This window comes from Arachis ipaensis, chromosome B8 (genome assembly GCF_059453495.1).
Source record: "Arachis ipaensis isolate K30076 ecotype BB chromosome B8, ASM5945349v1, whole genome shotgun sequence".
NCBI lineage: Eukaryota > Viridiplantae > Streptophyta > Magnoliopsida > Fabales > Fabaceae > Arachis > Arachis ipaensis.
Window position 1 is genome coordinate 129,196,166 of NC_142443.1, and position 16,421 is coordinate 129,212,586.

The 16,421-nt window shown below is 35.7% G+C and overlaps 2 protein-coding genes across 4 annotated transcripts; one reads left to right on the top strand and one right to left on the bottom strand.

Moving 5' to 3' along the window:
• Positions 1 to 1,003: 1,003 nt before the first annotated feature.
• On the top strand, positions 1,004 to 9,659 carry LOC107613231 (transcription factor TGAL1). 3 transcript variants are annotated; one of them, XM_016315129.2, is made up of 10 exons: positions 1,004 to 1,495; positions 2,196 to 2,254; positions 2,362 to 2,560; positions 2,800 to 2,871; positions 2,979 to 3,038; positions 4,187 to 4,264; positions 4,392 to 4,443; positions 6,560 to 6,831; positions 8,510 to 8,758; positions 9,225 to 9,659. In XM_016315129.2, exons 3-10 carry the CDS (start codon positions 2,495 to 2,497, stop codon positions 9,369 to 9,371), a joined length of 996 nt encoding a protein of 331 aa, XP_016170615.1. In that variant the 5' UTR covers positions 1,004 to 1,495; positions 2,196 to 2,254; positions 2,362 to 2,494; the 3' UTR covers positions 9,372 to 9,659. The 3 variants fall into 3 exon arrangements, with proteins under 3 accessions (XP_016170615.1, XP_016170616.1, XP_020965465.1); XM_016315130.3 differs by having other exon boundaries at positions 1,021 to 1,495; positions 2,178 to 2,254; XM_021109806.2 differs by having other exon boundaries at positions 1,071 to 1,495; positions 2,184 to 2,254.
• Positions 9,660 to 11,261: 1,602 nt separating this feature from the next.
• LOC107613611 (LYR family of Fe/S cluster biogenesis protein) lies at positions 11,262 to 16,168 on the bottom strand. Its single transcript, XM_016315699.3, has 2 exons — positions 15,756 to 16,168; positions 11,262 to 11,671 (listed from the first exon to the last, which is right to left on the bottom strand). Exons 1-2 carry the CDS (start codon positions 15,966 to 15,968, stop codon positions 11,486 to 11,488), a joined length of 399 nt encoding a protein of 132 aa, XP_016171185.1. The 5' UTR covers positions 15,969 to 16,168; the 3' UTR covers positions 11,262 to 11,485.
• Between the last annotated feature and the right edge of the window lie 253 nt (positions 16,169 to 16,421).

The window sequence follows — 16,421 nt, forward strand, 5'->3', positions numbered from 1 at the left end:
CTTAGGGGTCCTGACCTCGAGAAATTGCCGACGACAATGGAATAGTACTTGCAAATCTTCGTCACTTTTTATGACGAACGAATCGTATCTCACATCATCCCGCAAGATTGAAATCGGAATTCTATAGAATAACTTCTCAACCTGTTTCACATCTTGCAACCCTAGTTTTTAGATTATAGAATTCAGGAACTTGGTGAAGCTCGTTGAAGGTTTTGGAAAAACACTAAGGGATCCTTATCAGTAAACTTAATTTCGAAATACGTTTTCTTCTTAATCGACCCTCTATAATGCAGCAATACTAAAAAATTATCCTCAGTATTCATTGTGTTTCACTATCATAAGAAATTCACGTTTAGATCATATTTATAGACGTTGCTTTCACTCTAAATCGAATTTGGGAAATTCTATTTATACATATAACTCAATACATAGTAAATCAAATTGGACTGTTTCGATTTACTATGCACAACGAACTTGCCTAATTCGAAGCACACAGATTCGAATTACTAGCTGCCAGAAATCATGGATAAATCGAATTATACTCATTCAATTTACTAAGATTCACAACATGCATGCATAAATCGAATCAGCCCACTTTGATTTGCATGAAATCCTAATAAATCAATTCAATGTCATTCGATTACTACCAACGTATATAAATCGATTAAGACTCATTCGATTTACATAAAATTCTATATTAAGAAGATTTATGTAATATTTTTTATTTAGGTGATTTGTGTAATTTAAGATTGACTTTAATTTATTTAAATATTTTATTTGTTAATTTTTTATAATTATATTTTTTATTATTATATATTTTTTTTAAATTTTTTAAATAAAAAAATAAAAAAAATTAAATTTTTATAATTTATTTTATTTTATTATCAAATAAAATATAAAAATACTAAATTTAATATTTCTATATTTTATATCTTGTTCATGGTATCCTATTCTGACAAGCAAATGCGGCCTAATAGACGAAAGTTAGCTACTAAAGAAAGGCGTGAGATCCAAGTAGTTAGGGCATTGTAGTTTGTATTTTGTAAGTGTTGACCAAAAAGCCATAAAACAGAACACAGAGAACAAAAATATATAAAAAAAAGGTGGGAAAACAGTGTTTCTTTTCCTCTCCTTTCCTTTCCTAAGTCAATACAGAAGCTCAAGGTTTCATCTGTTTGACTATTTTGACTGTATCACGAGTTGTAGTGCCAGATTCATTTCCCCCTAAACACAGTGAGAGAGAAAGAGAGATTTGGGAAAACAGCGAGGAAGATACCTAACAAAAAGCAACCGTGAGCGGAGGAGCCATGAAAACTCCGGCGATCGGAGACGGCAGCATCGACAGGGCGTAAAAAGCCGTGAATTTTTCCATCATCATGAACATAAACTGCGATCTGCTTCAAGTTCTGTTGGTGGGTTGCCGCCGTCGTTGTTGCAGTTGTCATTGTCGTCGTTGCCGGTGGCGAGCAGTTGGAGAAGAACGGTGAAGAGAAAGGTTTGTGTTGGTTCTGCTGGTTCACTTGGCTTTGTACCCATGCTTTCATATACATTTTTATTCAACCTAGTTAAATTTCTGAAACTATGCAATAGTTGCTTTCGTAATCGAACTCGAGAGTTTAGGCTTGTGAAGCATTCTAGGTCAATTTAAGATTTTAAATTGTAAAGCTCAACTTCAGCTCCAGAGTTTGTTTTAAAATAGTAAACTCAATTGGGACCTAAACTTCTCAATTCTTTAGGTTTGTTTGTAATTTGGGGTTTTGGAAGGAAAGAGAGGGGAAGGGTGCAAACTTTTCCTTCCCCTTTCCTTGGAAATCCCAACTCGTAGAAACTTCATAGTTAACTCGAGAGCTTGATAACCACGCAGCTGTCCTGTGACCTACAGGTCATGGTAGCAGCCTCATTCATTGGGGCACTAGTTTATGCAATAGCTGCTGTTTTTGCAGTATGTCAGTTCAAAACTAACTAGTATTTTGCTACTAAGTAAAGGGAATATTTGCACTGACAGAGACACAATACACAATACACAATGCACATAATATCCAAATCAGTTAGATATATCTATGTTTATGAGTTACAAAATATAAATCTGATTAACTTGTTTCTAAATTATTGTTAACAAGTATAGACTTTTCTGACCTGTCCTTCTCTTGTGGTTTTTCTGCTGATATATAATTCAGATTCAGCTTTTATTTCAGTTAAAGTAAGTAATCAAACAATTTCTCCTGGTTCTGTTCACATTGATAATTTGGATAAGGTGAGCTTTTTATAGCCCTTTTATTCTGTTTCTTCTGAACTTCCAGCTTTCGTTAATAAGGCTAATTTCTTGTTATTAACTTATATTTTTCTGGCTGTTTAATTTAGCTGTCAACTTCTCCCGATAAAAGGCCTACTGACAAACCAACCAGAGCCGAACAGGTTACAACTAAAGAAGGTTCAATCATCAAGTCCTGTTACTATATTAATTGGTAATAAAGATAATCAAGAAGAGCCAGCTATGGCTGACGCCAGTCCTAGGACTGATATCTCTACAGATGTTGACACTGATGACAAAAATCAGCGGGTGATCTTTCTTTACCATTCTTGCTATTGTTTCCCTTATCATTCCATTCATGACATGACAAGTTCTAGTTCTGCATTGGGAAGTGAGTACTGGGATATGACTATCAGACTATATGATTAATTGAAAATAAAAATAGTATCTAAACACAATGCATGGGAATAAGCCTTTCTAGGCAGGCTCATAAAATACGATTAGTAGCCTTAACCAATCTAATATTTTGATACATGGTATATTTGCAGTCTGATAGAGGTGCCCTGGTTCCTGTGGCTTCTGACTCAAGTGACAGATCAAAGGATAAAACCGATCAGAAGGTTGAACATACTTTCAAAAATTTATTGTTTCAATAATTTCTAATATTCTAATTCCAGAGGGCAATTGTTTCATAGCATTTTCTTTTTTCATAAATGTATTACTGCAGAGTCTTCGCAGGCTTGCTCAAAATCGTGAGGCTGCCAGAAAAAGCCGGCTGAGAAAAAAAGTATGAATCATATTTACTTATTTATTTTTGTGAATACTATTCTTAAAAGTGTGCATTTCTTGTGTGGCTTCATAATATTGATATATGGAGAACATCTAGTCTAGTTAATAATGTCTGTCGTATATTGTCATCTATGTGGTTATATATAACGTTTTTGTATTGAAAAATAGAATAAGACAGTTTTAGATACAAGAAGGAACATGAAAATGCTCAAAGTTGCAGCAAGACTGCCTTTACTATGACTGTTCATATTATAGGATTTTGATATGAAAAGGAAAATAAAGAGTAAGGAATACAAATATAGCACATTATATTGGTGTGATATGTTATGATTTGATACCAAAGACAAACACCAATCCCTATAAATTATGATAATAGTATTATACTAATCATCATTCAATGGAGGAACAAATAATATTAGAAAATATAGGAACCAATCATAGGAGACTATCCAACATATTCTTTTAGCACTATAAGATATGATCTGAGATGCTCTATGATAATCTAGTATATAATATGGGATGTTCTCATATATTCTGATGTTCCCCCTTAAGTAGAAACTTTCAAAGCTTAGGCAGTTGCATGTAAATCTTTCTTGGTAATAAGAAAATATAAGTTGAACTTGTTGAAACACTTATGTGCCTGGGACTGGTGAAAACAAATTGGGCCTGTTACTGTTGAGAACAAACTCAGCTAGAGTGGGATGCTTGGAAACCCACCATGGCCTGGCACAAACCAGAGTTACACTGGGACAGCTGAAAGCAAAATCAGATACAGATAGGGACCAGAGCAGTTGGGATCAATATAAATGCTAAATAATACTGGAATCAACAAACAACTACCAGGAGACTGCAAACATTAAAGGAAATCTCCCATACATTAAGGTTGGAATCATGTAATCCATACATGATCCAAAAGCAAAAGCAATGAAATAATAGCCAAAATCCAAAATAAATAAGTAAACAAAATCCAAAATCCATGCTATGCAATGGAATCCAATTATTCCCTTGTAATATTTCAACATGGCCTTTTCTAATGATAGTTGTAAGAAATAATAAATATGTTAATATTTACCTCTTGGTCATATTAATGCATGGCATGATGCTGTAAGCTCATATTCTTAGTGCACTTGATGCTTTTATACATAGGCCTATGTGCAACAGCTGGAAAGTAGTCGTTTGAAGCTGACCCAGCTAGAGCAAGAGCTTCAGCGAGCCAGGCAACAGGTGAAATTCAGTTAACGCTTGCAATTTGATTGCCTTAACTATCTACTCTTTCTGTCTTCAGTTTTGCTGTTACATTTCCTTGCAGTCATCTTCAATTCTAAAGCTTAATCTCTGCTTCTTCCTGTAGGGAATCTTCATATCAAGCTCGGGTGATCAAGCGCATTCAATGAGTGGCAATGGTATCTTGTTTTTAAAATATACTCATTCTGAAAGTTTGGATATGGAAGTACTTTATATCATAGTCCTGAAATGACAAATGCTTTGGGTATTATTTGAAATATAAAAGTACCACTCAAGCAAAAACCATATTTTACATCTATAATATTTATGATATTGTATGGAATAGAATGTGAGGCCATGACAAGCCCACTAAGAAAATAAGCTCGTTCTTCTGGACATAAAGATGTTGTACTGAATTATTGGACACACTAGACAAATAAGATTAGGAATGATTGCATGAGAGAAAATTGAAGAACCATTTATTTTGGAAAAATTAGTACAATTTTACCATTGGTTGTCTGGTTTTCCATGGGCAAAGGCAGATAAAAACCCCTGGTAAAGAGTGTGAATGATATGTGGAGCAGCCCAATAAGAGAGGTAAACATAGACAAGAAAAAAAAAACCTACAGCTGAAACCATTAAGAAAAGATTTTAACTTTAAAGGGTTGCTACAGACATGGACTATGATAGTAGTAGTATACTGTAATGCAAGGTTGTCAAACTCGCGAGTCTAAGTATACCTGTTATGGATTTTTTAAAAACACACACACACACACACATATATATACTTACTCAAATATAGGCATTCAAAGTTAACAATTTTTTAACCTCAAAATACGTAATAAATTAAAATAGTACATCAGTACAATAATGACAACAAGTAGTTTAGAACATACATTCAAATCCTTCATGATAATGCATCTAGTTCAACAAAAAACACACACAAGGAAATCTTCATATAACAACCGAAAAAAAAAAACTAAAGCAACAATTAAATGTTCTAATAAACTCAATCTAAAACTGAAATCTTCCAATATCTTCATCTTCCATGGCATTGATATCGTCATCTTCACCATCTTCATCAGAAACATCATTTCTTTGAGGTTTAGGTTCGATATGTCCAACAAGATCATTATCATTCACATGTTTCTGTTCTTCAATTAAATTGAGTTGTTTCCCCAATGAACTCACACTCACCTCCCTCACCCCTGATCCAACATTCTCAGACATTTTGTCCCTAAAAATGAAATAACAATGGTCACAAATTCAGAATTCAGACATTCAGTAACAACTAACATAAAAAATGCAGTAACAACTATCACAGAACAACTATGAACTATCAGCCTATCACAGAATTAAGTTTAACCATGAATTAACAACTATTGCAAAATTTAGACATTTAGTAACAAGTAACAACTATCACAGAAGACAGAACAAGTAAAAAATCGAAGTAATTAAGTTCTCAAGCTTTAGAAACATCAGAGATACTATGAAATTATGATTTTTCTTTTTTGAAACATACCTGAATGGAGCAGAGAAACTAGGCGCAGTTGTGCAGAGAGACAGGCGGTGGCTGTGCGCGAACGAACGATGGCGGCGCGCGGAGGCAAAGGACACGACAAACGGTGGCAACGCGCAATGAACGACGACAGCACGGCGGACAAAAGATGCTCCACTTGAAGAGAACCCGAACAGAACAGAGAGCGAGAGTAAGGAGAAGCAGAGCAGATTCATCAAAGAGTAGAGAGTGACAGCGGCAGTTTGGAAGCGCAAGAGATCGGCGGTGAAAGGCGGACGGCAGACGGACAGAGGTCACAAGTCACAACAATGAGAGTGAGAGTGAGAGTGAGAGTGAGAGGACGGCCGAGACTGGCGAGGGAAAGGAGTGAGTGACGAGCCATTAGGGTTTTTTTTCTTTTATTTGGGCCAAAACGACACCGTATTTTGGCCAAAACAGGCACCCAAATCAAACTCGCTAACTCGAGCTCAAACTCGCGAGTTTGACCGAGTTTATGTGAGTCTAGCCGAGTCTACCCAAAAACCAGTTTGTGTCCAAGTTAACTTGATTCCACTACCTAAACTCGTAGACTCGTACGAGTTAACTCGTGAATTTGACAACAATGCTGTAATGTTTGATGAATGTGACCAAGTCCACCTGGTGGGACAAGGCTTCTTATTGTAATAGTTGTGTAATTTTTCTTATTTTGTCAACTGTATTAAATTATTTCAGTGGATATTTAATTCCTCCAGTGTTACAACAGGTTATCCATAATCATTGTTCAATTTTCTTTACAGGAGCAATGCAGTTCGATGCTGAATATGCTAGGTGGCTGGAAGAGCAGAATCGACAAGTTAATGAGCTTAGAGCAGCTGTAAATTCGCATGCAGGCGATACTGAACTTCGAATGATTGTTGATGGTGTAATGGCACATTATGATGAAATTTTTAGGCTGAAAGGCATTGCAGCTAAGGCTGATGTTTTCCACTTGCTGTCTGGGATGTGGAAAACACCTGCTGAGAGGTGCTTTTTGTGGCTTGGTGGTTTTCGGTCATCTGAACTCCTCAAGGTGATCTTATGCTTACCCTTTTCTTTTGACATTTATGGTTTAAAGAAAAATATAAGGGATGCGCCTGAGCAGTTATGTTGTTGGCACTTGACAGATAAATGTGGTTCAATTAATTAAAACTGAATTCAGTTTTGTTCAGCACAATTTACCACCCATGCACTTTCAAACTGAGACACACTTGGAAATCATTTTCCCGTACATCATTCATCTTTCAACTATGGAATAATTTGGCTTAATTATAATATGGGCTGGATACAATTCTTTTTTGGTTTTGTTTTTCCTTATTTACTTGATTTGTTTGATATCATTTATGTTTGATATTTTTTCAATGTCATCATTTATCTATGGCAGTTGTCAATTTTTGTCTTTGTTTCAAATTATTTCCAATTTAGTTATGCTATTAAATAACCGACAAAAGATGGTGACTTCTGATCTACATATGTGCCACTTATGCATTTTTGGTGAGTTATTCAATGGTGTAACCAAATTAAAATTGGTTTAAAACATAACCGACCGAATTGACAAAAATAAAAGGTAAGGGATCAAATTGAAAAGGATTTGAAGTATAAGGAACTGAATTGGGGCAAATAGAAGAAGATAAGATACCAGATTTGAAAACCAAGTGAAGACAAGGTGCAGATTACCTATTGTGACTATAATATGAAAGCTAGCATTTCACTAGTTAACACTGCTCCTACAGTTACTCAGTATTTGGTGATGGCTGACAAGAAATGAACAATAATCTTTTGTAACCAATTTTCTCAAGTTTATAACCAATTCTGTGATAATCTTTTTCTGCTGCTCGCCTGTTCCTCAACATGATTGCTTTGCAGATATAGCTACAATTTGAACATTTTTATATTGCCTTTTGATGACACTCATTTTGCTTGATTTTTCAAAATTGGGTAAATTCTGCCTTCTGTCAGTAGGGTAATTTTTTTATATTGATTAAATATGTGTGTAATACGTTGTTATTGGAAGTTTGGGTGTTTTTCTTTGATATGACGTTATTTTTTTTTAATTGATATTAATCAAATCGGACGGACCGATTTGTTTGAAGAAGGAAAATAAGCTACAAATCGGAGGGTCCTATTTGTACTTTAAATTTTATTTTTGAAAATAAAAATCGGAGGGTCTGGTTCTAATGTAAATTTTTTTATTTTCAAAAAACGCAAATTGGACACTCCGATTTGTGTAATTTTTCTAAAAAAAGTTAAACAATGTAAATTGGACGGTATGATTTATAGATACCACCGTACAAAGAAAAAAGAAATCGGTGCCTCCAATTTCCTAAAGGCCATAGCAGTGGAAATCACATTCTATGGCTCATCTTTTTGTGATACACACTCAGATGGAGCACAGTAAAAATAATAAGCGCTGCTAGTACTCTAGTGGGTCAAAATCAATTGAACTCCCACTCTCTTAATTGGAAGATATTTTTATAAACATTGAAGAGAATATACTCGCATCATCTCTAAGTTGTCCTGACTCTCTAAATTATTGTGTGTTGCTGAGGTCGAACCGTAGTATCCTTATAATCAGAGATGCTTCATTCTCCGTTTACACCACATGATTTATGTGTTTGTCTTGAGCTATATACATATCTCTCATAAATGTGACAACTTAATTTTTGTTTCCATTTTCTTACCCTTGACAAATGCCATGAATTTGGTTGCAGCTCCTGGTAAGTCAATTGGAACCTCTCACAGAGCAGCAGCTATTGGGTATTACAAACTTGCAGGAGTCCTCTCAGCAAGCAGAAGATGCATTATCTCAAGGCATGGAAGCATTGCAACAATCCCTTGCTGAGACATTGTCCACCGGCTCACAAAATTCATCTGGTTCCTCAGGGAATGTGGCAAATTACATGGGTCAAATGGCAATGGCCATGGGTAAGCTAGGGACACTTGAGGGGTTTATTCGACAGGTAAATTTCCCCACCCTTTTATGTAAATAAACCTATAAACATCTTGCTGAATAATTGAGGAATCACTTCTACTCCAACTGTTTCCAGTATTATTTATAATTGATGACTATCTTGCCCAAAATCATATGGAAATGCTTCCCTCCCATGAATGCTTTTTAGGTGGACGATGATAAGATAGTGAATTAACAGAACTGTAGAGATTCATTTACATTGGAATTCAAATCTCTGTGTTGGTTTGAGATCTATTGATGTCTTTTTAGCTTCATAGCATTGTTGCAAAAAATCATTTGCATACCTTGCTTCTCTCATTTAGATTCCATGTATTACCCCTCACCCCTAGAAAAAAGAACCATGAAAGTGTTCTCGTAAACTGGATTTCATATCATGTTATCTTAATACCAGTCATGTTAATATATCTTCTGTTAAAGTATCTTACTATTGGCTACATTTCTGTGGTGGTTATAAGGCTGACAATCTGCGCCAGCAAACTCTACAGCAAATGCATCGTATTCTAACAACTCGCCAATCAGCTCGTGCACTCCTTGCAATACATGACTACTTTTCCCGGCTGCGTGCCCTTAGTTCACTCTGGCTGGCCCGCCCAAGAGATTAACGGGCGTGGTAAAATAGTCTGTCAAATTAGTTTTCCTGGATCCTTCACTTGCCATGGCTTGGCCTTCTAGGTTCTTACAAGTTTTCTTATGTTGTATTACAAGCCTTTCTTATCACATATGCTATTGCTTCAGAGTCAGTCTAGAAACCGAGGCGGGTGACAGGAAGTGTGTATTTTATTAATTACTAATATTGTACATTGTAATTGTTGTTGAAGACTTTTATTTTAATTTTAACAGATAGTTGTACAAGATGATACATTTAAATGGCATAGTTTTCACTTTTCACATGGACCTGAATTTATAGAACTTTGTGGCTCATAGAAAGAGTTTATTCTTTTGTAGTTTTGTTGAGTTAGGTGTGATAGTATATTGGTTAGTTTTTTTTTTTTTTTTGGACATGGTATATTGGTTAGGTTGTTAGGTGGAATTTAGTGGTTTGCTTCATTGCTTGTATAAAAATAACCCATGATAAATAAACACGAGTTACTCGTCTAATTCAACATGATATTTAGATCTTCAAGGAGAAAACTCACTTCGAACAACAGAATCCTCAGTCCTCCAAAGAATTTTGTTTTCTTGTTTCCTCAAAAATTGTGTGTCCTCTCAGCAGATGGAATGTCCTCTGTTGTGTTATCACTTTTGCAGCCCATAAATACTTGTACAGTTGCCATTCATGTTGTTCTGGTCCCGCTGTCGTTGCCTACTGTCTTCCAATTCGCTTGCAGATCATACTATTGGATTCACATTGTTCAAGACTTAAAGAACACTCAACACTGTCAACACTCAATACTAGTGGTCATATTTTTCTTATTTGGCCATTTTGCATTTTGCTTTCTGTAAACTTTGCGCTTTTGTTCTTACCCAATATCCGTAGCCTATTGTTTCTGATCTCTATCTATTGTCGCTCTTCTATCTTTCTATCTCCATGACTGGTGCTACTATTGGTATTTGCAAGACTAAAAAACCCTACTTTAAATAGTTATGTTAGTATACCTCTTACCACTAACAAGCTTGATGGATGTAATTATACCTCTTGGGCATCGCATATTAAATTGTGACTAATCGGATAAGATTATGCAGCGCATATCACCTAAAATGTTGAAGAAATTGACGCCATTGAAGTCCAAAGTGGGTTAAAATTTATTCTCAACAAGGTAGCCTCATTAAATCTAATACATTTTTTCCATTGAGTAGATATTTGTACACGTCACTGCTGTGTGGACAAAAACTAAGGCATTTTGCTGAGGGTTTGTCAAAACCTCATGAACATTATTGTCCCTTGTCAGATTCACGGTCATATATGTCTCTGTCTATTTCTCATCCTATACATTAATCATACATTAACCAAACAGAGCCTACGGCTGCGTCTAAGCCTATAACTAATTACCGTTTACACTTGTGCAAACAGTAAAATTCTTAGCCCATTAATTACAGATCATTAACAAGATAAAGCCTGGTCGCCTGTCATGTCCTGCTTCACAGCAAATACCACCTGAAAGTCCCAGAGGCCTTAACTAAAAAATCTGTAAATCTACACAAACTTAATCTATACTATAGTGTGCACCTAAAGTAACACAGAAAGTGAAAAACACCAATTAAGTTACGTCAATTTAATCTTATCCAGCCAACGACGGAAACTCACCAACCATGAATCATGGTTCTTACCGTTAATTGTGCCAATATATATAATGTTATTGCAGATTCCATGTTTACCAAGGGCCTGCTGCTTCAATGCTGCCACCCAATGAAATTACTAGAAATTGCAGATCTCAATAGCAATCAAGGAAATGTAATTCCAAGAATGTATTCCAAATAATTAACTACAAATTGTAAGAACCTAACACCATGGCATTGGCATACTACTTTGCTAATAGACTCACTTGGAAGAATTTTTACCGTCTGAGATAATGCTAAATTGTAATAAATGACAATACTTTCGGCAGTATGCAATGGTGCACATCAATCAGCAAAACATTACTTCCTCAAATTTACCAAGGAATAACTAGTACAGCGGGTTGATCCAAAAACAGTCTTTATCGAGTGTTGACATATAAAACAGTCAGACAATTCTTATTTGAGTTTGGGAAAACACAGAACAACTCATGACCGAAATTCAAGAGTAGTTGCTGTTGTAGAAATTCTTTAGGAAAGGTGAGATGCCCTGGTCTTTCGTGGCCTTATCATGCACAAGCCCTTCCTTACCAACAACATACTGACCAATGATGTGATGCCTCTGCTTTGCATGATCCACAACATTCTTCAGCTCTTCGAACGCCTTGAACAGCAGCATATCAATCACCTGAATGCCTACAAGATATTAGCGATAACAGTACAATCTTTTCTCATAGATAAGATTCTTTGACTGAAGCATAAATTGATACATTTTCTTTTGTAGTTGATAAATTGATAAATATCATTCGATGTTCTGAAGAATTATAAGCTTTGATGCATATGCAAGGACAAGATTCATAATGCAATGTGAGGAGATTTCAAAAGCAATGGCCAATGGAAGTCATTTATTGTTGATGTAACTAGATCTCAAAAGCCTATACATACTCTCGTATCTTTCTGCCATCACGTGGATACATTTAAGAGTATGACACACCCCAAACTTGGGAGTTTGAAAGTTACTTCAGATCGAAGTTGTCCAACCTTGTAGGATTTATGAACAATGACATGGAAGATTCATCCTACTAGGGGGCATTGGCTATATGGATCAAACAACACCAGTATCCCCTATCATGTACCATGTCTGCAATAAGACCATGCATGCTTACAAGTCTCTTGGCCACCTGATTCAAAGTCTTCTTTCTTTACCCTAACCACTAGTATATCTTCCATCTGATCTACCTTCCCCACAAGATGTCTTCTCTCTACATGTCCAAACCACTTAAAGACGATACTCCACCATCTTATGTTCTCATTCCTTAATCCTTGTTTTGTTTATTTTCGTATGATCACCCATCCATCTAAACATCCTCACTTTGGCCACAGTAAACTTATGTTTGTGTAAATTACACTCACCACCAGTTTAGTGTAATTACACACGACAACCCTTCACCTTGTTTCTTACGTCTTTTTCCTAAAGCCCACCAACAATGCCATCTGTGCCTCCCTCTCCACGGATTCTTTTCAATACTGTTTAGTTTGAAACTCTGGCTAACAACAAAAGGACTACATCCAAGGGAAATCCACCTTGGTTGGTTGCTAAGCCTTGAACATCATCCTCACCTGCTCCACAAGACACAAGAAGATGGTGAAAACATGTAATGGTTCACTTGGCAAGAAAATGGTGGATTAGGGGCAGCATAAGGGCAGCTGCAGAGACCCAGACAAGGTGGGTTCAATTGCAAGCAGCAATGAAATGATGATGCGCCACGGTTGGCAAGGGCAACAGAACACTGGTCTCAAACCTAAACTGTCTAAACTCACAACGTTATTCTGTGTATACTCCCAACTATGAAATGAAAAGGGAGTTGATCTTCCTGGAATGCTATTTTAACTTGCCTAATTTTTAAGTTGTTATAATCTCATGTTGATGATTGACCTTTTCTTGTAAATTTTCTTCCTAGTTGCACTAATGTTAGCTGGAAAACTGAACTTGAATCTATGTCTGGTGTGATTTGGCAGTTGTTTCTTGTTCCATCTACCTTGTTAATGGGAAAAGAAAGCCATTGTTTGCTGATAGTAAGTGTAAACAAATTAATGTCTCAATCTATTCCATCTAGAAAATGGAAACCGTGACAATTCATGGAAGTGGCCACGGTGTAAGTGGTGAGATTAGGGTGTTTAATTTTAAAAGAATTTAGATGATCTAACTCCACCTCAAAAGCTAGCTTATGAGAAGAGAGATGTTCAATCTCTTATAAAAACTACCTAGGCATTAATTCAAGGCAATATAAGGCTTTAACCCACACCCTAATGGGAAAAGAAAGCCATTGTTTGCTGATAGTAAGTGTAAACAAATTAATGTCTCAATCTATTCCATCTAGAAAATGGAAACCGTGACAATTCATGGAAGTGACCACGGTGTAAGTGGTGAGATTAGGGTGTTTAATTTTAAAAGAATTTAGATGATCTAACTCCACCTCAAAAGCTAGCTTATGAGAAGAGAGATGTTCAATCTCTTATAAAAACTACCTAGGCATTAATTCAAGGCAATATAAGGCTTTAACCCACACCCGTCATGCCCAAGACGAGATATATGGAGTATCAAGTTTGCAATATTAGACATCTGAAACATGAAGTTTGTAGGATTGGACAATTGCAAGTGGTCTATTAGCAACCATTGGCTTTAATATCATATTAGAATTGAGTAGGTCAAAGTCAACTCCAAAAGCTAACTTGTGAGATAAAGGACACCCCAAGTTCTTATACTTCTATCTAGACTTTATTTCCGGGTGATGTAGGACTCCAACAAAACTTCAGTTGTGAATCGGTAGTGGTTGTAGTCTGTAGATCAGTACAACTACTAGCTGGGAGCACAGAAATTTAAGTGATGATTTGGCAGGTGGCAGTGGTGGTGGTGGTTTGATGCTTTGATGGCACAACCAAACATTGGAAATATATGTTGGGATAATTAAGTGCTGTTTTATAACTTAATATTTAAAAGTATCCATTTCAGTGCACATTAAATAACACCAAAAATTTCATAAGTTCCATTATTTATCATATGACTAGGAAAAGGTTTATTACTTTATTTTATTTTCTGTTGGGCCTGTTTTACATCACATTAACAGCAACAGTGGTTGGTGACTTGGTGCAGTGCTAAAAAACTCAAAGACCACGATGTTTCGTTTTAAAATGAAGGGTCTCTAATGTAATTACACTAAACTTTAAGGGAGTTGAGTGTAATTTACCCAACCAAATTTAATGCAAATTATAATATACTTGGAAAATTACCACCTAAACTCAGCCTAGGAAAAACACCATATTGATGAGTTGGAAAACTGGAATTCGGACATTATTAGAAAGGAAATTTCACTAAGCTTAACTACCAATCATATATGTTTGCATTTCCATGTGTTCAATCAAGCAATATGCCAGTATTTAAGAAACATGATTTATTGCCACTAAGAAAAAGCTAGAAACCTAAATACCCACTGATATTGTGTCTGAAAATAATCTTAGAACCACTCACTTTCACAAAACAAATTCAACAATTAGAGAAACAACTAACGTAAAAAAGAATATTTATGCAGCAGGTTTAAACTTCCAGAAGATCGGGTATAACTTCAACGTGCTACATTAACATACATAGCTTTCTTGTATAGGTAAGCTAAGAATATCTAGCAAAATATATCATTCATACTCGTCCACAGAATCTTTTTCTTTCAGAATAGATCTTCAAAGTTGCAAGATATATCAAACAAGTTGGCTCCAAATCTAATTTGAAATTATCAAATGAATTATCCATCTTGTTTTCACAAAAACCTTATGTTGAAACTAGTGTCAACTCCCAAATTTGGTGATGCATTTAAACCTAAATGAGAGAAAACTTGTGCGGAAACTAGAGGCTATTAATCAACAATTGCCATGATCATATTTTAGGGCATGTCAGTCATAAAATCTGATAACTACTCAAAACTCAAGGGACACAGAAGTAGTCTAAATTCCAACATTTTCCTGTGCAATGTGACAGTTTGGTTCTCACCCGATGTTCATTGATTATCAAACTCAGGCAGATCAGTCAAGTTCTAACTAGTTATCCTCTATGAAAAGAATGGAAAATTAATTTTCCAGAAATGCGGAAATGCATGTAGCGGTCACAATATATTTCTCTATAGCTAGATTAATTGAAAATTTGGTTTTAAACAGAGTTCAATGATGTCACTTAATCTGGTAACATGGGAGAAAACTCGGTTATCGGTTTCATCCTTATGATTTAAACAAACAATTCTGCATATGGCACTAAATTTCCAATCCTATCTCACAGCCATTCTAAATTCCTAAGAATGATAAAATGAAAGCCAATAACCAGCACTGTACAAGTGTCAGGACACACCATATCTTCTACGAATACATACAAATTGCCTTTAGCAAAAGATAAAGTTCAGGTCCAATGCCCAAACAATGAATCTTGGGACACAGATAAAACCTCTCTCCAAAAATTTCCAGAACTTCACTATTACAAAGAGAATGGTGCGGAGCATGGAACAGATTAGCAACATCAGACAAATAAAATTAAATCTATATTCGTTAAGGTGTTCAAGTAGCGAGCAGTCGAGCACGAATAACAACCCGAAAATTAAAAAAGAAAAATGTGAATTTCACTAAAATCCAAAAATAATAAAATTTTGGCAAATTTCACCAATGAATAAACAGCTCCAGAGAATTTCAATTGAATAATTTAAAATAACAAGAGAAAAAGGGGGAAATGGGACCTTGGGATTGGTGACGTGGGAGTTCTTGCGGATCTCGGAAGCGACGGTGGAGCGAAGCTCGGAGATGGAAGCGACGTCATCAAGATTGTAGATTTGCATGACAGTGGGGAGGGATCGGCAGGCGGTCTTGAAGAAATCGAAGACGCGGTGTCTGGCCTCCTCCAGAGTCGCAGAGTTGGGAGCCACTTTCACGCTCTTAAGTGCGTTCGACATCTTTCACTTACTCACTCACTACCTACGTTCTTTCTGTTTTCTTCTGAATTCACAACTCTGGAATGTGGCGATGAAAAATAAATAGATTATGAGCCTACGACTATCTGCCCTGGAGCTCGAGGACTATCAAGTATCAACGCTTCGTGAATTTTCACTGTTTTTCTTTTACTTTTACCCTTTTTTGTTTTAATTAATTTTTCATTTACAAACGTTTGTTTTTATTCTTGAGCAGATGACCATTTTGGTGTTAATAAAGAAACTAATATTTAATAAAATAAATTTGAGAAGAAAATGAATTTTGGTATCTGAAAAATTATCTCCAACAAAATATATTATAGAGATATACTTATTGGTGAACGGTGAACCTGTTTCAAAAATTTAGATCTTCCATCCTTAAAATTCCATGATTTTACGAATGGGCAAAAAATCAAGAAAGCGGTTTAAAGACCAAAT